This window comes from Equus quagga, chromosome 12, assembly GCF_021613505.1.
Source record: "Equus quagga isolate Etosha38 chromosome 12, UCLA_HA_Equagga_1.0, whole genome shotgun sequence".
Taxonomy (NCBI): domain Eukaryota; kingdom Metazoa; phylum Chordata; class Mammalia; order Perissodactyla; family Equidae; genus Equus; species Equus quagga.
In genome coordinates this window covers 35,402,119-35,424,113 of record NC_060278.1, presented here as the reverse complement: position 1 = coordinate 35,424,113, position 21,995 = coordinate 35,402,119, and the positions used below count along the sequence as shown (strand labels likewise).

Here is a 21,995-nt window from a genome sequence, read left to right as displayed (position 1 = left end):
CAACCATGGGCCTGGACCATTTGCCTTGCTTCCAGCAATGGCGGTTCCATGACTATAGCCACAAAGCTCCAGCTGCTGCCGCTGTAACCACCACAGACCTTCTCACAGTACCAGCCTGCACCTTCGCCCTCACTGGACTGGACCCCTGGAGGCTCTGGCCTCCTAGCTGCTGCCTGGACCTGGCTGACCCAACCCAGAAGCAAGGGGACATTAATACCTCGTAGCACAGACTTGGATCAATGTGAGTCAGGAGGCAGGAAGGAACCAGAGATTAAACTGCTTGCACTCCCCTCCCTCTCCATGGGGTGTTTCAAGATACACTAGTTTCACACAGCCTCTCTGAAGATGTCCAGCAGGAATAGAGCAATTGGCTGTGTTTTGTGAAGCTCTGGCCAGCTCAGTGGCGCATCATCTCATATTTGACTTCCTTTCTCCCCTGCCTCTTCCTCTACTCTCTCACTCCTGATTCCCTGGGAATATACTTCCCAATAAATCTTAAGTCCACATGCTTTGCCTTAGGCATTACTTGGGGTGGGGGACACTTGTGGTAAGATAATCATCTTATTACTTTCATGAGGTCCTCTCCAGCATAATGACCTGCAAAGCTCCCTTTGCTTATTACCATGTCTGCTTTCAATGAACTCTGCATATTACTTCCACTGCCTAGTTAACTTTCTCTTTCACCATTTTCAACTTCCTTAGAGCATGCCACACGCTGCTCAGACAACACACACAGACTAAACCATCATAGCCACTGTTTACTACTTCCTATATTTGGACGCAATTCTATTACTCATGTCTTATGTCCCCAATTAAATTATAAACACCTAAGAGATAGGGCCCATGTCTTTTGTATCTTGGCATCCTCCTTGGCACCTGGAATAGTTAGCGAGGGGTTTTTATATATTTGCTGATGATAAAAGTTATTCGCACATGACCATATTTCTTCTCAAATAAAGAGTAAAAATCCTGGAGTAAACTTGGTCATCCTTGTAATTAACCAAACACTAAGGCAAAATGATGCTTAGAAATAGTCACAGTCTGACTTCACTGAAAAGGAAAAACGTTCCTAATAGAAAGTAGCAATACATACAGGTTAGGAGAACATAAAACAAGCCAATTTCCTGCCCTTTTTCCTAAGGTGTCCCTTTTTCAACTCAAAACACTATTTGACAGTCATCACATGATAATTTTTGATGATTAATAAGACCCTATAAAACATTCATTTCTATGGATGATATGAAGTCAAATGGTATTCCTATTAATTTGTCACCCCTTGTTCTCCACTCACAATAAGAAGTCAGAATACCTTATTTCAAGTGGTATTTCAGAATTTTCAAAATGCTGCCCCCTGTGCTTTTCTCGTCAGCTCTTCACAGACACGTGAGGCAGGAGAAGCTCACTGTGCCCATCTACTAAGAGTGTGCGGAAAGGGGCCGAGGTTCACGATTGGAGGGCCACTCACATCTTCTCTCTGCTAGTCCAGCCTCTATCTGAACTCCCCCTGGGAAGATCTGATGAAGTGAGTTGGTTGGGATCAATGAATAAGCTTGAGGACTTTTTAATTCTATGAAAAAATCCAACATATGAATAAATTATGGGATAGCCATGTGACCCCACACCTGCAATGACAGTTCTAGTTTCTAAGTGTTCCTTCCTGGATTTCCAACCTGGCACCAAGTGAAGAAAATCTGAGCTAGCCCAGAAGAGCAAATTAGAAATGCAAGGGAACCTCGGAGGTACCAAATTAGATTTTAATTTAGGCATTTATAATTTAGAAAGCTCTCAAAGGAGCTCAGGGTTTCGGCTTTACAGCAGCCGGTAACACACTGGTCCCATTTTAAATTACCTTCTATACCACGCTGCTGACTCAGGGAAGAGAAGCGAAATACAGCAAGAGGGCCCGTGCCACTTTTCTCTCAAGGAGTACAGTACACTCAGCTGTAATTCTGTGTGTGTGTAAGCACCCAGTCAATTAAAAAATGTGATACAAGATACCTCAGGGCCACAAAAAGAGAATGGGAAAGAAGATAAGCTCATCAGAATGCGTTAAAGAAAAACCTACTTGCTACATCCTGGGCAGGGCAATCCTGGGACAAAATGCTTCAGGTTTAAAATATATGTTGGTGACGTGGTAGCACATAAAGTAGCGCCCATCCTGGTGACTAGTGCGGGACAGTTTGGATAGGCAAGAAAAGATCATTTCCTTGAAAGTCTTAGTCTTCCTGAGCTGAGAATGCCAAACGGAGGAGAGCTGGAGGAAAGCTGGAGGTGGGGAAGGAAGCTTTACAAATAGAAAGTATTTTGCCCAAGGCCACAAAGCAAAGCCAGCAGGTGTCAGAGCAGGATGGACTTCCAGAACCATTTGTATGCCACTGTCTCAAGCTTCTCTCCCAGATTCCCAAACTGGGCTTCATATAGATTTGACTCTCACCCTCGATGTTCAGCTTAAAACCCTCTGGATCTGAGCAGCAAGTCTCTCTTCCCTGGTAGGAATAGTGATTCCAAATGCCAGCTCTTGAAACAGCTACAAATATATCTCCTGGGGCGGTTGTATAAAATGCCGACTGCAAGGCTCTCCCATTGAAGATTCTGCTTCAGCAGGCCTGGGGCGGAGCCTGAGGATCTGTTTAAGAGATTTCCCTGAAGATTCTGCTTCAGCAGCTCTGGGGCGGAGCCTGAGGATCTGTTTGTTTAAGAGATTTCCCTGAAGATTCTGACTTTCAGAACAAATGGTCCATCTAGATTAAACCCAAATCTCCTTTAATATCATCTCTCTGTGACTGTTTGCTCATTTCCCAGGTTTTCCTCCACAGACGCAGTCACCAATGGAAGAACACAAGAAACTGGGATGTCTCTGAATCCTTCAGTTTAGTCTACCCCAGGAGATGCAGTGCGGATCTCTTCTGATGCTGTCCCCTGCGTCCATGGCAGTCAGCCTGGAGAGACGGCCCTTTCATCCCTCTGACACAGACCCCTCAGGCCTCCCACGCCTGTACCAGCCCCTGAAGTCTTTCCATCAAGCTCTCCAGCCTCCAGCAGAGCACCAGCGTCACCAGCTGTGTCTCTATGTCCAGGCAGGAGCACAGGATGCGAAATAAATTACAGACCTCTGTATTCCATGGAATGATTCTCTTTCATGAGAAAAGAATTTCTATATATCTTAGTTTCAGAGTTCAAGGTTTTCCTCTTTCCTTACACTATTTTGCTTACCTGCCTTTTGATTCACTTATCATTACTCTTTGGCATCCTTCATCCTGTCTAAGAATTCTTCTACATCTTTAGAAACAGAGAAGAGAGAGAGAGACCTCAAGCCCACAGCAGAGACCAGTTCTCTGTTTTCTCAGCTCTAATAGGTCCACCCCAGGCCAGGAAACAGCACACACCCAGCAACCTGGGGCTCCTGTGCCTTTTGTTTGCACTCTTTTGTTCCTTAGACACCTTCTATCTCAACACTCCCACATCTCTTGGCATTTGAAAATTTTCAGGAAAACTTTCCAGTAGCGTCATTCTGGGTTCTAAAACTTGCTTGCCTTTCTCCCTGCCTGCCGCTCAGGGGCCACACATTAGGGGTTTGTAAATTGTCCCCTCAGGAGAGGACCTGGACAGAACCATTCATTTGAGTTAGCATTTCACAAAACAGAGCTCCTCAGGAACACCAAACGCTGTGTCACACACCAAGCTCCAGCTCTGAGGAAGGGGGACCTTGTCTAGTTTATATGGACAGGTCTAATTTTCATAATGTTGTACTCATCTCTAGCTTTTATTCCTCTCTACCTATTCCCTTGTATTTTTCAATTGTTGCTTCTTATATTCCAATAAGCCATCATAACGCCATGTTTTATAGAACCAGGTGCAACATATCAGGAGATGGCTGAAGGTGGTATCATTTGAAAAGGAGCTTTTATAAATCCAACGAAACGGCCTTGTACATGTGAAGCTCGCCCTGGCCTAGCCCACTGCGGAGACTCCAGAACCCAGTAGTACATGAGAAGCCTTGCCGGGAGACATCAGCCGTTTCACCAAGAAAAGGGAGAGTGAAGGCTAATGTGACTTCCTCTGGAATTTCCTCGTATTGTGGACAGCAGAGTGAAGCCTGGATGCATAAGAAACTGAAGGTATACTCAAGGTAAATAAGACAAAATTGTTCCAGAACAAATCATAGCTTAGGAGCCGGCAGTCATCACGCTAGGAGTGTCTAAATCTTCCTTACGTGGTCAAGTGGCTCCAACACACACGCCCTGAGCTTAGTGGTGGGGCAGGAAAGTTGTAGGAGATGGTCCTTGATGCAAAGGGGAAAAGGCAACAGAGAAAGACAAGCTGAAATACAAAATTTGTATTTGAAATGCCAAACGAGACATATAGACCAAAGCTCTCTTGGGAGCTCCGAGAGAGGAAGATGACAAGGACCGGGAACCGCGAGCGCCTTATACAAAGGAGAGGCACTGAGGATACTGAAAGACATCCATTTGAAAATTCACCCGACATACACCACAGCCACCAATTCCAGATTTACTTACACCCTAGAGCAGTCCGGGCCAGCAGAGAGAGGATGTGAGCCACATGTGTTAGCTAAATTTTTCTAGTAGCTACATTTTAAAAAGTAAAAAGAAACAGATAAAAATGACTTTAATAACATCTTATCTAACCCAATATATTTAAAATATTATCATCTCAATTTGGAATCAACATAAAATTATTGAGATATTTTACACACTTTTTCTCATACTAAATCTTCAAAATATGGTGTGTATTTCACGCTTACATCTCAATGTAGACTAGAAAGGGTGGTCACAAGTCAAGGGACATTTGGGAGTGTTGGCTAGACTGCGCACTGACGGGAATTATCCGGGAGGGAGAGAGCAGACTGGATGAGAGCAGCAATGGCCAAGGAAGCACTCCATTCCCCGCCCATCTGTGGGATGTGAGTTCAATTTCGCATCTTCGCTGCGGGCGAGCCTTGCGGAGCTAAGGGTCTCCTAGGAGAATGAGAAGCAGCAGTGATACTCAGTGGGCAACCTACTCAACCTCCTGGCTGTGTACGGGTGTGCTGACAGTTTAGCTGAGCTACTCCACAGTATTGCTGCCTCGGCATCCATTTAGTTTGGCCCAGCAGCCTGCAGGACCTTAAACTGACACCAGACCCCATGCAAGCGCACACCCTAGCCAGCAGCCTCGAGTCACGGCAAATGTATGTTCCTGATGTGACTTCCACAACAGCCCTCGTGTCCACAGCTGCCCTGCCTCCCAGGGCCTTCCCCTTGCGCCCCATAGGTAGTGTACCAAGCCCCGCTCTTTGGGTTTGAATTGACCAATCAGCCTCAGCCCAGGAACCCCAAAGCACTCCAAATGTGGACCCTAATAAAGCCATGTGTCCTAGATCCTGCCTCTCTCTGTCTGTACTCTCCCTTGACCTCCCCGTGTGACCCCTCGAGGCATGCCAGGTACTTCCTCCAGAATCTGTGAGTAATAGACTCTATTTCAACTTCTTTTGTGATCTGTTGGTAAATTGGGATTCAGCATCCAGCACTCTGTGCTCCACTTAACAAACGTTAATCTAACAAAATCCTAACAGGGCATTAGGGGGAAATCAGCTTCTGCTTGGAGGTAGGAAATCAGGGTCCTTGGGGGCAGCCAGTAAGTACTTTTACTTACTAAGGAAAAGTGAGGGAGTAGAGGAACTGTTCAGAGAAGAAGTTGGAGATAGAGGGAGGGAGGCTCTGAGCACACACTGGGGGAGTTCAGGACGGGACCAGATCAAGAGACAGACTCAACCGTGGAGAGGTGGTCTGTCACGGCTGACTGGCGACGACTTCCCTTTCGGCGACAATTGACCCCAGCAGGGATGTGAGGTGGGATGGGATTTGCTCTGATTATCTTTTGAGGGGACAGGAGGAGGCAAAGAGTGTTTCCAGGGTCTGGGTCCTGATGGCTGCTTGGTGGAATGCTGATTTCTGGAAGAGGTGCTCTCAGATGGCACACTGCAGGTCTGTGGATTCCTTTTGATTTCTCACATTCTAACAGTGCCATGAGGAGAGACAGTGTGCCTAGCCATCAAGGGCACTACGTTCGGTTCCGTACCCTCCACTTTTTATGTGACCTTCAACAAGCTAATCCTTTGGTGCTTTAATTTTCTTAACTGTAAAATGGGCCGACTAGTATCTAACTACCTCACAGAGTTGCGATGAAGATTAAGAGAAAATTAATGTGCATAAAGCAGTTGTAACAGCACCTGGCATATGGTACACACCTAATAAGTGTTAGCCACAAACACTGTAATCCATGAGCTATCTGTTTACATACATCCATGATTACCTCCTTAGGATAAATTCTTGACAATATAATTGTTAGACAGGAAGGTTGTACAAAATTTTGACGCTTTCAATACAACCTGCCAAAATACTCACCAGAAGATAAATTAAATCGCCACCACCACATCACCACATACTTGTTTTACTCCCTTATTTATGTAACAATGCATGACAACTTACCACCTACCCAGTAGGAATTACAGTTGCCCTCTGGAATTTCTGCTCTAGAATTTCATCAATCGATAAATCAATCAATTCCTAAGACATTAGTTTACCTAACCTCTTTGCAATATCAACACTTCAGGCCAGGCTCTTTTTGAAATTCCCCTTGGACCTATAACGTCTCTCCTACCTCGTCTCCTATTTCTACACCAGCTTTTTTCTTTATGGAGAAAGGAAATGGATTATTTTATGCAACCGGCAAGTCCAAAGCGGCACTGGCTTCCGGCACAGTGTCCAACAGAAATATACTGTGAGCCACATAAGTGAGGGGTCTGAAAGAGCGTCAGCAGGGCTGTCTCTCCTCCCATCATTGGCTTGGGTGTTCTCTATTGGCGTAAGTCTCAGACACACTGGTAATCAAGGTACTGTCAGCTTCTGACTCATATCCTTGAGGCTTAACAAGCCCAGGAGAAAAGAAAGAGTATATACCAAGGAATCCTAGAAAAGGAATTTTCCAAGTCCAGGAATAATCCAGGGGCAGGACCCACTACGTCAAACCCAGCAGGGCACATGTTTGCATTCCCAACAGGTCCATATCCGCCAGCTCTTTCTCAATTGTCTTCTGATTTCTCTTCCTTTCCTGCAGCACTCACACCCAATCAGTCGCTGAGTCATGCTGATTTAATCTCCTCCGGAGTTCTCAAATCTGTCCTACTAAGGCCCCAGTTCAGACCCTCATTACCTCTCACCAAACTATTGTAATAGCCTCTTGTCTGGTCTCCTTTCTACATCCTTGCCTCCCTTGGATTCATCCTCTATACAGACGCCAGTTATATACCCAAGTGCAACCTATTTCCTTGTTTAGTAACATTAAGTGTTGCTCCACTAAGACAAAGTCAAAACTCCTTAGCATACAAAGCCCTCCAAGACCTTCTAGAACCACCTCCTGGTTACCTTGTATGACAAAACCAAACCCATTTGCTTTTCCCCAAAACCTGTTCCCAATCTCGGTTAAATGGATTACACTGATTCAAGTACCAAAGCTGAAATTTTAATCATTTTCAATTCTTTTCTCTATTTTATCCATAACATAGTCATTTCCAGGTCTATGTTTATATTTCCAAGTTTTTCTCTGCCTGTTTCATTCCCATCACTCTGCCCTACCCAGGTCTTATCATATTTTCCCTCCTTACCAGTCATCTGCACCCAATCTCTGCTCCTTCTTTCTAGCCTCCCTCCACACTGCCACCGGGCTAAACTTTGTAAACATAAGCCTTCAACAGCTCCTCATTATCCACTGAATAAAAGTGCCCTAGCATTCAAGACCACCGAGAGTTGGCATGGTCAAGACCGCTGATGCTCTGGACCTGTGGCACCCAACCCATCTCTCCACACCAGCTCAGTGCACACCACACTCTAGCCAGGCGCCGTCCTCAGTGTCCCCATGCCTTCGTTTTTGCAGCTCTCCCTGCATGGAATGCTGTTTTTCATATCAGCCTACAGAAATCCTTCTCAACCTTCAGAGCCCAGGTCTTTTCTTTCATGAAGCCTTCCCAGATTTCCCTAGTCAGACTTAAAATAATTTCATTGTGCATCCATTAAAGTTTATCTATACCTAGATCATAGAAATGATCACAGCCTGATTAATACAGTGGCTAATTGTGCATCAATGTCAGCCCCAATGGACTGGGAGTTCCGTTACTTACCAATTCTGTAACTTTCAGCATTACTGAGCCATATTTCTCATCTATACATGGGAACATTAATTTCTACCTCACAGAGTTATTTTAAAAATTGAGATAATATATATAAAGAAATGAGAACAGTTCCTGGACTGAATCTGACAGCTCTCTGAAGACCACATCACATTGCAGTCCCTGCCTGTGGGTTATTTACAGAGTCAGACTGCCCGGGTTTGAAGCCAGGTCCACCACTTCCCAGCTGTGATCTCTCACTCAAGCTCTCTGTCTTTGCAGTGCCTGTTTCCCCATCTGCAAAATGGGGATGATAAGCGCACCTACCCAACTGGGCTGTTAGGAGAATTAAATAAGATAAACACAGCAAGCACTTAGAGAAGAGCTTGGCACACAGTAAGAGCTCAGTTAGTTATGGCTATTCTCTGTGTTTCTGGTCTAGACAGAAACCGGGCACAGTGCTCAGTAAATGTCACACTGCGTTGGACCCTATGTTTCACGGTGCACGGTAACCTAGTTCAGGCTCTTCTCTGCATTAAGAATACTGACTCATTCCATCACAATTAGGTATTGTCTATAGTTAACCCCATCTACAAAAACGTCAAGCTGTTGCACTATCTCATCGCTTGGGGACCCATCAGTGAGTGTAAATGTGTGTACAATTCAATTAAAGACGGCTTGTTTACTCTTGTATTGGCTTTGCTGAAACTCACAAGATATTATTATATACATGTAATTGGACTAATTTGCCCATAGTGTGTCAAGTGAACAGCACGCCTCCAAATAGAAAGTTAGAATATTTTTACATTAATTTTGAGGCAGTTATTCGCAACGTATAGAAAGACATCATCTAAAAAGGTAATAAGGGAACATTACAAAAAACAGAAAAACAAAAAAGACATCATCCTTTCATTTCTATAACTGCTTTGCAGAGTTTATTTCTGGATGAGATGAATGATTTAAAAAAACCCCATCAAATCTCTAATCTGTATCCAACCATTGGGGCAGCATGAGAAATATTCCCTAATTCTCTTTTGTTTTGGAGTTTGCTATAAACCCTCAGAAGGAAGCAATGTGGACCAGAGAGGGGAGGGAAGCGGGGAGCGCTGGGCACGGATGGAGGCAGTGGTTCCTGCCGAAGAGCAGATCTCGGGCTTTCAAACAGCACATTTCTTTCTGGAGCCTATGCAGTGCAGGACGCCGTGGGGAGCACAGAGGGACAGCACACAGATACTGTTTTAAAGGAGATTACAGTCTCATGACAAACCATTTCCAGAGCAGTTCTCATCCTTTGCTTTTTCTTTTTAATAAACACCTGGTTGGTATTTACGTTTCAACAACAGAGGGCATTACAAATAATGTTATGTCATCATAAATCGGGCCTGTTAGAGGAACAGGACACGTAGCTCGTTTCTCTATAATCCTTCACAGAAATCATATTAGGAAATTAACCTAATTAATTGCCTAAAAACAAGACTTCCTGCTCTTCCTCAGCAGTACGATCCCCGAAATTTCTTCTTTATAATGGACAATAAAAATACTGACATCGGCACAAGAACTTTTAACTATAAATTGAACTTACACATATATTAATGTATGATGATGTAAAAAATAATACTTCCCCATACTGGATTAGTAATATTTCTGTTCTGATTTTTGGATATAAGGGATGAATAAATAAAGGAACAATAAAAGTCTCAAACAAACAGAAATGGGGTGCTTAAGGGCTCTAACTACACGACCTATAACAAAAAGAACTGGCATAAACCCCATTGCACTAACGTCCCCAAGGATTCCTCTTTCTTTAAAACTATACAATGGATTTCTTCTGACTGAAGTAAAAACAGGGACTTTGTCAATCCTGCACCTCTGAATCCAAAGTCACTCCTTTTCTTCTGAGAATGTGTATCCCTTTACTCATATTAGTTGCTCAGAGTGTATTAAGCGTTAAACATATTTTTAGCAACAAGCAAATGTCAAAATTATAGGACATCAGCAGGAACCAATAAAGATAATGTATATAAAAAAATGAAGCTCTTGACATAAAGACCAGGATAAAGAAAGTTTGTTCTGACTTCAGGTGTGAGCTTAAATAATCAACTCTCTTCTCCCTCTTCTAACCCCAGAGGTTACCACTTTACGCAGATTTTAATTTATAGGATTTTTGTTTATTTGTTGAAAAATAAATGTATTCTAAAATTCTAGAAGCCACCACTTTTAAAACAGTGATTTATGTGTTATGCACTCATGTGCAATAAATAACTCTCTTAAGATGGAGGCAAAGCAGAACAGCTACATTTCAATTTTAGTTAAGATCTGAATACTTACTAGGCGAGAGTCCAGGCAAGTCACTCAAGTCTTCCAAGTCTTATCTGTAAAATGGAGACAAATACCTGTCCTTTCTTACCTTACACGGTGGTCCTGAGGTTCACACGAGAACAGGGAGTTGTCAGGGGAAAAGCGGCCTTCCTACAAATGCTCTACAGATCTGCGGTCCTAACACTCACGTCAGGGTCAGATTCTTTCACGGGAATCACTCGGACTCTTTGTTCGCGCCTTACAGAAAGCTGGAGGGACTGTGTCCCCTGCTGTTGACATGGGAATACATGTGGCTGTCGGTTACAAGGATAAGAACTCGATCGCCACTTGTGCGAATCCAAATCCATCCTTCCTTTCCCTAGGCTCCAAGACTCCCAAATGAAGTGTGTTCTTGGATTAGGGGCCATACTTTAATTAGTATGAAACGTCTTCATGCTGATGTCCTGGAACGCATTAATACTACTTCTATGATTTCCACCTCTGGCTCTGAGGTTTCCACTTAAAAAAACTATTGTCACAGTACACCTTCGTATTTCTTAATACTGGGCAACCGAGATAAGATACAAAGTCCATCTTGACCAAGAATTCTTTGCCACCAAGAGCTGTAAAACTTTCTGTCGTGTTTCTGGAGATTATCTTTTGACTTTAACATCTAAAAACATATATATTTTTCCATTTAAAGGAGAATTTTACAAGTTTCCAAGAAATCAACAATTTTCTCATCAACTTAGTAAAACATTTTACCAATTAATCTTTTATTTTTTTATTGCACACATCAGTATTTTACAGAAAAAATTAAAGAACCCCTTAATGTGAAACTCCAATTAATTATGTTTTCTTCTGATTCTTTTCAATTAGAGACCTAAATTTTCACACAAATATAATCAGTAAATACAATAATGTGTTCTAACACTTTTGAGTCTCATTTAAACATTTTTTCCATACGATTTGACCTTTATCCACATTCATGAGTAAATAAGTCTATGATAGCAATAGCAATACATCAAAATTTACTGATCCATTTCCTTATTATTGGGCTTTTTTTAACTCAGATTAATGGAATTGCTAGAAATATATTTGTACAAGTAGCTTTTTTTTCTCTTAAATACTTCCCTGGGCATATGGTACTCAAAGTGAGTTAGATCTATCAAAAGATAGATTGGTTAGAGAGTTCCTATTATATTCGTCTAAACAGTTCTTTACAAAACTACTAATATAACATTGCTACTACGAGGACACGTGATTTAAAAATCTTTTGCTAATATAATAGCATGAACAAGGTCAAAGTTGTTCACTTTGCATTTTTCATATTAGGAAATCTGAATATTCTAAGAATTGACTTTTATTTGTACCTTCTCATTTGTAGCCAATCCTTTTATAAATTTGCCTAGTAAAGAGCAGAAAGGTTTATGAATTTGCATGTACTTTTTACAAAATATTAAGCATTTTATCCATGTGTAATGCAAGTAGCTTTTTTTTACGCCATCTCTTCTGCTTCTTTTGTCTTCTTCCTATTTAGTACAGACTTTCCATTTTTATTTTAGTTGATATCTACCTTGTCAATAATGTTTTTCATTGCCATAAAGTTTCCTTTGTACCATTATTGGGATGAGAATTGTAGTCTTTTTATTTTCCTCTTTATACTTAACATTTTAGTTCATCTGGAATGAACTGTGTTATCATATGTAAAGTAGATCTAATTCCTTAGATGAAGTCAAGACTATAAAATTTTGGTTTTCGGGCTCCTTATTTACTTCTTTTCCATTACACTAGGTTGTAGTTCCTTCAGCCTGCTTCTACCTCAGCATCTTACTTAATTTATCTCAATATAGTTGTATAACTTTGGCTCGTATATATTAATATATATTTTTTAAATTGTAGTTTGTCACTGCTGGGACCTGAAAATGAGATTAACTTTTAAAATTTTTATATCCTGCAACTTTCTGAATTAGTCCTTCACAGTCAGTATGCTTACACACCATGGGTTTCGCTAGTTATAGAGCCATGTTAATAGAAAATATTTGTGCTGCTTTCTTTCCTTACCTTTCTCATTTTGTGAATGCTCATTAAAGTTTTATTACAATGACAAACTTCTTCAATTATATATAAATAAAAGTGGTGCCAAGATTGTTCAGTTTCTGCTTGAGAAATGTTTCTTATACGTTTTTCCAATAGGAACAATGTTTTCAGTAACTATCACACTATGAGAAATCAACAAAATCATTACAGAGATAATTAAATCAAAGATGCATAATGAATTTTACTGAGATTTTTAAGTCATATTTAGTTAATACTTTGGATTTTTACTTTTTTGTTCTGTTGATGTTGATTTAATAGTTATTCTGCTGAACACCAGTTTCATAATCCTGAGTCATAGGAAATAATTATTATTATATGTTGTATATTTTCTAATATTCTATTTTGAGTTTTGCATCTGATCAGAATGAGACCCTTTTCAAAACGCTTGACTTCTAATATCTAGGCCATTATTTGCCTCAAAATGCGAATATTAGCATGTCATCCTTCATGATAAATAAATAGATATTATTCTTTGACATAGATATTATTCATTTGAAAAAGTTCACCAATGAGGGTACAATTCCAACTCATCAGAAAACTATACTAGTCTATAACATCCCCTAATTTTTTTAATGCTTTTTATTGGTTATAACTTTTCTCATTTCCAATTTGTTGTTTTGCATTCAAGTAAGAAAGTAATATATTCATTTTGTTAGTTTTTAAAACCACCCTTATTTTGGACTGCTCTAACACTCTTTTCCTGTTTCCATCATGTTTGGCTCTACCATCTTTTGCAATTTCTCATTGTTCCTTTTCTCTAGTTTTTATGAATAAGAATATTCATGATACTGAAATTGAAATTTTTTTCAATAGGTCTGGATTACCTTCACTTCCATTTTATTTATCATCTTAAATTCTTTTTCTTTTTATTTCTTTTGTGAGGAAGATTGGCCCTGAGCTAACATCTGTTGCCAATCTTCCTCTTTTTGCTTGAGGAAGATTGTCACTGAACTAACATCCATGCCAGTCTTCCTCTCTTTTATGTGGGATGCTGCCACAGCACGGCTTGACAAGCGGTGCTAGGTCTGCGCCCAGGATCCTAACCTGTGAACCCCCGGCTGTGGAAACACAGCATACAAACGTAACCACTATGCCACTGGGCCAGCCCTCATCTTAAATTCTTTTCCATTTTAATGACTATTTTTTAGATCTATTTTAGGCATTTCAGTTGTTTTGATAGGTTTAAATCTTAGGATCCACCCAATAATACTACTTTGCTATAATGCAAAAAATGTATATAAATATTAATACAAACTCAAGACTTCTCTACTTTTGGTAAGCTGTGAATTACTTCAATCTTTCTTGTTTCATTTTCCTCACATACAGAAGAGCACAAAAGACCATTCAGAGCATATTCTGGCCTAGTAACATCTGTATCCCTTTATGAGATGTTCAGATCAAAAGACAGATTATTCAAAAGCATTATTTTGTTAAAACTTAGCCAAATTCTGCTTCAGTGAGATCAACAGCCCTAAACTATCTTTTTAGTTAATCTCAGTCTTCACACTTCTCTGATTCAGTACGCTGAGAGACCAACGTCTGTCCACTTTGCTTCACCAGCAGCACTACACTGATTCCCCGGGCGCCTCTCCTTCTCCTCCAGAACCTGCACTCTTCTAACAGTTTCTTAGTGGAAAGATTTTGAAATCACGCAAGTCCGGATTCCAGTCTTAGCTCTTCCACATACCAGACTCTGAGCACATTATCAATTCTTTATTTCCTCTGTGAAAATGTATTCAACAATATCTGCCTCGAGGGGTTGTTGAGAAAAACTGTAATGAGTAATTTACACAGTAAATGCTCTATTCCAGAACAAAAACTGCCATTGAAGGGCTCTCTTCCAATAGGATTATCATTCTCCATCTCAGGGGTGGAAACGGCACCAAAAGGGAAGGAAGTTTACCTCTCCCGGCAGCTCCACAGGCTTTCACCACTGCAGTACAACCAGCTTTACAACTTCTAGTGGTTCTGGGAACAAAAAATGTTTCTATCCTCTAGATTCCAGCCAAGAGGCCAAGTGATCATGAAGGCAGTCACCTGGACATGGCAAATCCTCTGAGGCCCCCCTATCGGCTGCATGAGTGTTGCTAACTGGAGGGGCAGATCTGGCCAACAAGGTGGACTACTTCACCCTCAGGAGAAACCTGGGGAAAGAAGGCCTGGGTGGGAAATGCCTCCCTCAGTTCCTCCTTAGGAACTGCAGAACTGCCATTCTGAAGGCCCTTTTCCGGCGGCAATTTTAATTTTTCTTTTGGCCTGAGTTACACGTTAAGTTCTTTTCTTTGAGGTGCCAGAGCAGGGCTCTGCAGAAATTTTCTGAAGTATTAAACCAGAACTAATCTTATCCCCTAGATCTTCGGAATGAGCTTCCCAAGAATGAGCTCTTTAACTACTGACTGAACTCTCGGACTCTGGAATGCAGAAGACTGTGGTGGCAGCACTGCTCATGGGTTACAAGTGTCAAGCAGGAGAATGAAGCTGCAAGATGTACTGTGAACATCAGACCTTCACAAATAAAGGATCATGCAAAGCTAATCTTTCAACAATTCCAGACAAGTGCACTTTATCGTACTGACACTTGAGTCAGCTGCTGTTGCTCCCACCATGTCTATACGTTTATATTATATACAAAAGACCCACATAATTTACTCTGTGTGTGTGTCAGCTGCAAAAGCAATTAAAATACTCCTTAGATATTATTGTTACTGTAGACAATAATTAAATCAGAAGACCATTAGCAGATGCAATATTACCTTCCTTTAAGCACAGCTGCTAACATGGAACCCTCACACATATACCCAGCCCTAAAATAAAGCTAGTCCTGTTTAAGAGGCTGAATCATGGAGCCCATTCTGAAACAGAAAGAAGTCCAAAAACCAATAAATCAGTGACCAATAGGTTAACAAAGCATCCAATGACTGAATGTCTCAAAGACAATTAAGGACAATATTTGCATAGCATTCATCACATAACCACTTCTAATACTCATATTCTGATGCCATGGTGAAAGCCCAAAGTAACCTTTCCAGTTTGCTTTTTTCTAATTTTGAAGGTGGTTCTCATGGTTTTCTAGGTTTTTGCAATCCTCAGAAGATTCTAGTTTGGCAATTATTCTATTAGTGGTTCCAGGAGCCTCTGGCTGCTTGTCATCGCCGTCAAAGATAATGTCTTCTGGATTAGGAGGTGGAGGGCAGAATTCTTCACTTGGAAAGATCTCCTGGAAAAGCGTTTGAGCTTGCCTGACTGCGTGCTCATTTCCTAGTCCACAGTCAGGCCCAGAGCAGACATAAACATTGGAAGGTAAGCCATTATAGGAGCTTCTGCTGATTCCTGAGGAATCCCTCATATTAAAATAAAGAGCCCACAAGAGTCTTGGCTTTGTAAGTCCTTCCCTGTCTGTTTCTGTTTCAGCATATGGAATGAATAATTTCCTCACCACTGATTCTAAGTCTTCTCTTGCTGTTTTAGAGGATGAACAGGTCAAATGTACCAGATAAGTGTCTTTCATGCATGTCATCGTTGAAGAACATAGTTCAGTGACCCGAACAGCACACATTCCTGGTTCCGCCGGAGGCACTATCAAAATGGAAATCTGCTGATCTGAATCGGTCTTTAGTACAGACTGATCCGTAATGAGCACTGCCCTGGAGATCTGCTTATACTGCACATTTGAGCACGTGTCCTCAGAAAGGTAACTGTCCTCCACAATAAAATATTTAGCATTTATTCTTTGGCCAAAGTGATCTATGATTGCTTGACATCTTCCCGATTCTTTGTCAACTACAAGGCATTGTATTTTATGGCAAAGACAATAGATTCCACCAAAAACTGCACACATCCTGCAGAAACACTGGGGAACTTCTCCTTGGCCATACAAGGGGAATAAAAAGGGGGTGTTGCCGAATCGGCCAAGACACTGAAGGAAGTTTTTTGTTGCTTTAAGGCCATCTATTGTAGTGCAAGACGACTCTGTCATTGCAATTGAGTGCAGCACAAAATGTTGGAGGTTGGGGGTTAATTTTTTAGTTTTTAAGTACTCTGAAAAAGAGCATTGCATGAAAGCTTGGTATTCCTCAGGATGTTGTTCATAGTCTAAACAAAATGTAAGAAATTTCATTAGCATCCTCTTTTCAACCATGGTGAGTGCTTTGCTGTTAAAGACATCTGCTCTGGAACAAGGCACCTGTTCTACTTTTCCTTCTCGAAATGCAAGAATCCTAGTGACATTTTTAAATTCTGCATAACGACTAACATTTGATTTGATTAAAAGATCAATTAGCAATCCTTGAGAATATAGCAGCTTTGATACCAAATCAATATTAAACCTCCTGCCTTCTTTAACTATTTGAGAGTAAGTAATCCTATTTCTCTTTGGTTGATCAGTGCTATCTTCCACTATAAGTTTGTTTTCATCTTTAGCTCCATCTGAAACTGTGTGTGTATAAGTTTTATCTCCACGATTATTTTCTTTCGCCAGGGTTTCCTCTACATCCATGACTTCTGGCGAAATCTCTCCATCATTTTCTGGAGTGTCTTTGGCAGGCATCTCATGCCTTGTAACGCACAAAGAGGGTGTTTCTTCAGACAAGCATGCTGGAACCAGAGGGTTGGTGAGGGGAGTGGGTGCTACCCAGGAAGGAGTTCTCTGTAGGGCATCAGTCTCTTCAGTATTGTCATCCACATCCTGACTGGCATAACAGAACACTTCTGTGTGCTGAATGGTTTTGTCCTTGCTGCAAAGGGTGATGGCTTCTTCTGTTTCATGGATCAGGTCCTGCCACGCAGCAGAACCTTCTTCCCCAGGGTCACTGTTTTGCTGACACTCCAACCAGGACAGCAATGCCGAAAAGCTGAAACTAGCCCAGTTTCCTCCATAGTAACTTCTTGAATCAAGATGCAAAACCCTCTGACCACTTCTTGAACATGCAGCTGCAAGGATGGATTCAGGCAAACCTGTCCCTATTACAATCACATCAAACTCTGTCGGGAGACTGTCCGCCATCCTGGGAGGTAGAGCATCTGGTGACAGCTGCCAATGAAGGAAATGTGTATGAATCTCAGCTGAGGGCTCAGATGAGGTGTGAATATGCTGTAATGAAATCTCTCCTTGTGATGTTCCAGTTCATCCCAGAAGTATCAAGGTTGCAGGTCCTAGCTGTTTAACTCTTACCCTTTTTTAATATTTTTTTCTTATAGGTCAGTAGCATAAAAACACGACAAAGTACATCTAATCACATCGAGAATACTAAAATGGATGTGTTGTTTTCATTTCTGCATTTCACCTTAGCAGTAAATGTCAAAATGCATCACACATGCATTTCTGACTGGAACTCTCCTCTGAAAGAAGAAAATTCAAGAAAGAATACAATTGTAAACGATTTAGGAGAAAAGTAATTTCATGCAACAGCAATCACAATCCACTGGAGCCTGGCTCGTTAGCAGGACAGAAGCCTCTACCAAAGCAAGTTATTCAGTGCTCTCTCACCTGTTGTCTGATTTCTTGAAAATGAACAATAGAGATATACTCCTCCAAATCAGGCAGTTCAGTCATGAAGAATGGACGTGATAACGTTCCACAAAAATAAAGAAGAATGAACATAATACAATTCTCTAACTTTTGCTTTTAAGAAAATTAATATTTGAATGAAATTATACCGCGCTGTGAGCTTAGCCTATAAGAAAGTGTGGCTCCCCTGTGTTTATGGAAACAGACTACATACTATGTGCACAATATCATGAATAGGAATATTTCTGTGGCCAATACAGTCTGTGGGTGATCCTAGGACAGCTGACTTTCCCAAGTCCCACCCACCCTTAGGATCTCACGGTATCAACATGAGACTATTTCAACTGAATTAACCAGTCAGATCATTACAAAAGGATTAATTCAGTAAAATAACTGTCATTTTAAAATATTTAAGTGCATGAAAAAATAGGTCTACTGAAGGGAAAATGTATTTATAACAAATCTTTGTACGAAAATACATATGCACATGTATATTTTTAGGTGTAAGTTAAAAAGGAAAATTCCCGGGTTCATATGTTAAAATATCTTAATATAATAACACCTACTTCTAATATGTGAATGGCATGGCTTGCATTTTGCCGGACTCTGGCTCTATGACCTTGAATCTCTGTCTCCCAAGAGAAAAGTCTGTCTCAACACCCTCTGCCAAGCTTAACATGTTGTCTATTCTTGTTTTTGCAGGGGTAGGAGGCAGTAGTGAAGAAAGGCTCTCCTGTTAACCTTGGGCCTAACACTGGCTATATTCCATGTGCAGAACATTGGTGTGGCACTGGGTGTGGCCAGAGATAGAAAAGCTAAGGGGGAAAAGGCACACTCAGCTGGAAGTCTTTAGGCTAAAGTGCTCCACACAGCATCTGCTAGGGGGCCGTTCTGTCATTCCTCATTGCGCAGGAAGGGTGCGAGTTCTCTGAGCTCTGATTTCCCTAACCATCAAACTTACCAAAATCGAGATCAGTATAAACCAGGCCCACCTAGGCTAAGATGATCAATTATCTTGGACATTTGTAAAACAAGCCATTCAAGAGTAAATTGACTAGTTCACTGAACTGACTGGTCAATTTAAGTGAAATGACAATCTTAATAGTTCTATCTAGTCAAAGCCTCTGCCTCCAGGATATCAGGGAGTCCTTGTTTTCAGCATTCCCTGAGAAATCAAGAATTGAGCACAGGATGAAGCGGCTGCCTGGCCTACTCATATATATATGTAAGTGTCTGAATGGCTTATTCTGCCTTCTTACAGTAGGGTTGCAGAGGATGGAACCCATGGGAGTATATGAAGAAGTGTAACCATAGGATGTGCTTATTCCTGGCTTAGAAGAGAACAGAGCTGAAGGTGGAAGTAAGAGGAGAGGATACAAGCCTAAGTGCTAAAACCAGGCACCTTCTAACTACAGATATCAAAGAAGTCCTCAAAATACATAGCAAGTAGGACAAGACAAAATTAAAGAACATTTAGCTCCACTACCCCATAAAAGAGATAGGGAAACTGATGGCTGGAGAGGTTAAGCGGCTGAGAAAGTCCACAAGATGGGTTAGCCAGAGAATGGAGAGTAGGACCCACTCTCGTGCCAGCAGGCCAGCAGTCTTTCCACCTGACAGGGCAGCCTCTCCAGAAGCCTCTGGAGCAAGCAGCCACTTCTGGCATTTTGTTATTTCCTCCCCTTCAATACTCCATGGTTGGTTCGTTCCTGCTCAGGGGTAACAAAGGGGGAAGCCCCTCCTTTTCATCTCTAACTCCTACCTGGAAGCACAATCCTTGGGATTTACCCCAGGCGAAAAAATTCTTAATCTTTGCTAAGAATTTTTAAGCCCCATCATAGCCCACAATTGACTGGTCTCCCAGGGCTTAAACAAGTCTCTCAATCGCTTACCCCAGAGTTTCCACCCCTAATTGAAAGGCAGGGATAAAGTCATGGTTGAAAGCACTAAGCAAATGCCCAGAGAAACAGAGCAGTCATCAGGCAAAATACTGTGTGGTGAATGTTTCCGGCAGTCTTAGAAAACCCCTCTGACGGGGACTGGAGCCGAGCAGGGATGACGAAGGAGGGAAAAAGGATGGAAGCGACAGCAGACAGACACAGCAGGGTGGGGGCGCAGAGGGAAGCCATGAGGAAGAGGGTGAACCTTGTACTAATAAAGAACTCAATATACCCTTGTTTTCAAACTCCCGGGCATAAGGTCGGGACAGAAACAGAATTTCCCAGCACAGAAAGAGCACTTCTCCTAAATAAGAACTTTCCTGCCTGTACCAAACCCCTCCCACCCATTTTAGGGAGCATTAATGACGACACTTTAAGCTTGAGCTTGAATCACCTCTTTAAAGCTTAGCCCTGCCTAAAAAAATGCCTGACCAGGTATTTTAAGCTAATATGAAGAGTGTAATCACATAGGTATCTATATCCCCACTACATACACTTACAGACCCCTCCTAAGTTTCAAATCTTTGTACAAACGAAATTTCTGGAGCACACACACAAAGATAATTTCTTCTCCACGCTGAGAAAACCACAACTTCGATGATACGCTGGGTGGATCATCCTTCAAAATGTCAAGGCTCAGCGAGACTTAAATGTCCCCTAAGGATTAGCAGTATCGTTTCAATAACTCTTCAATTAACAATCCAGTTCTACTTTAGTGAAACCTTCTGGCTGCACAGGTAATTATTTGTTCATCTGAGTTGGGATTCCCTGAGCCATGTACAACCTCACCTTAGATTTTGGTGTGCTGGAACCTACAGGGAGGAAAATATAGTAAAAATAGTTTATGGGGCTCATGCCAATTTGCATTCTGAGGACCTGAATTAAAAGATCTCACTTCCCGGGAAGCATGCAAAGGTTTACAACAGCTAATGAGCAACATTTTTTTTAAAAAAAATTACACATTGCTACTCTGTTAGGTTTCTATGTTTCATTTTAGGAAAGAAATAGTATATGAATTAAATCTCTTCTCATCACCCTCTCCAACTTTCGCGAGTTAATCACTTTTTCTTGAATCTCTTGACTCTAGGGTCCCTCGTTTCTTCCCACAAAGTGTAAAAGACGTTGTTTCGTGCCCTGTTGAATTCTATGAGGAGGTGAACACAGAGACAGGAGATGAGATGGAGCTAAAAGGGGAGCTGGGATGCAGCCCGGCTGCGTTAGGGCCGGCGGGGTGAGGAGCTGCAGGGAGGCGGCCGGAGCAGGGAGGGGGGCGCGGCCGGGGGGAAGCAGGGGGCGCGGCCGGGCGGGGAGCAGGGGGGCGCGGCCAGGTGGGGAGCAGAGGGGCGCGGCCGGGGGGGGGGGGGGGGGGGGGGCGGGTCCAGCCGGGGGCGGGGGGGCACGGCCGGGGGGGGGGGGGGCGCGCAGGGCGGGGGCGAGGCAGGGCCCGGAGTGTGCAGAGGAGCGCAGGAGGCCCGACTCACCGCAGAGGCTGCTGCTAAAGCCGTCCCACGCGCAGCCCACGGCGTCCCACACCCAGCCGTTCCGCAGGCAGGACACGAAGGTAAAGGTGACCCCGAAGAGGGCCACCAGCAGGTCGCTGAGGCTGATGTTGACCAGCAGGAGGTGGGTGGGCGTGCGGAGCCGCGGGAACTTGGAGTAGAGGACGAGCACCAGCAGGTTGTTGCCCACGCCCAGCAGCCCGAGGCAGCCGAGCAGCAGCGCCAGGCGTTCGTAGGTGCCCGGGCTGAAGAGCGGCGCGGGGCTCAGCGGCCCCGCCGGCCCCGGGTCCTCAGCGCCCGCCGCCGCGCCGCCCTCCCAGGAGCCCTGGCCGCCGCTGCGGTTCCCCGCGTACATGGCCCGGCCAGGCGCTCAGCCACCCGCCCGGCCCGCGACGCGCTCTGCACTGGGTGGGGCGCGGGCTCGGCCGCCCGCTCGGGCCATTGTGCGCGCGGGCCCGCCCCGCCCCGCCGCCCGCCCCGCCCCG

General features: G+C 42.8%; 2 protein-coding genes across 2 annotated transcripts in view; both read right to left on the bottom strand.

Annotated features, from left to right (window-relative positions):
- Window positions 1-21,956, bottom strand: part of OPN3 (opsin 3) — a 42,001-nt gene extending 20,045 nt beyond the window's left edge. Inside the window, exon 1 of the mRNA XM_046678310.1 lies at window positions 21,493-21,956. Within this exon, the coding sequence (XP_046534266.1) occupies window positions 21,493-21,865 (373 nt within the window). The 5' untranslated portion in view covers window positions 21,866-21,956. The remainder of the gene's footprint in view (window positions 1-21,492) is intronic.
- On the bottom strand, window positions 13,538-21,071 carry CHML (CHM like Rab escort protein). The gene is made up of 2 exons (XM_046678305.1): window positions 18,051-21,071; window positions 13,538-17,902 (listed from the first exon to the last, which is right to left on the bottom strand). The coding sequence occupies exon 2, from the start codon at window positions 17,565-17,567 to the stop codon at window positions 15,606-15,608; it is 1,962 nt and encodes a 653-aa protein (XP_046534261.1). The 5' UTR covers window positions 17,568-17,902; window positions 18,051-21,071; the 3' UTR covers window positions 13,538-15,605.
- Window positions 21,957-21,995: the final 39 nt, after the last annotated feature.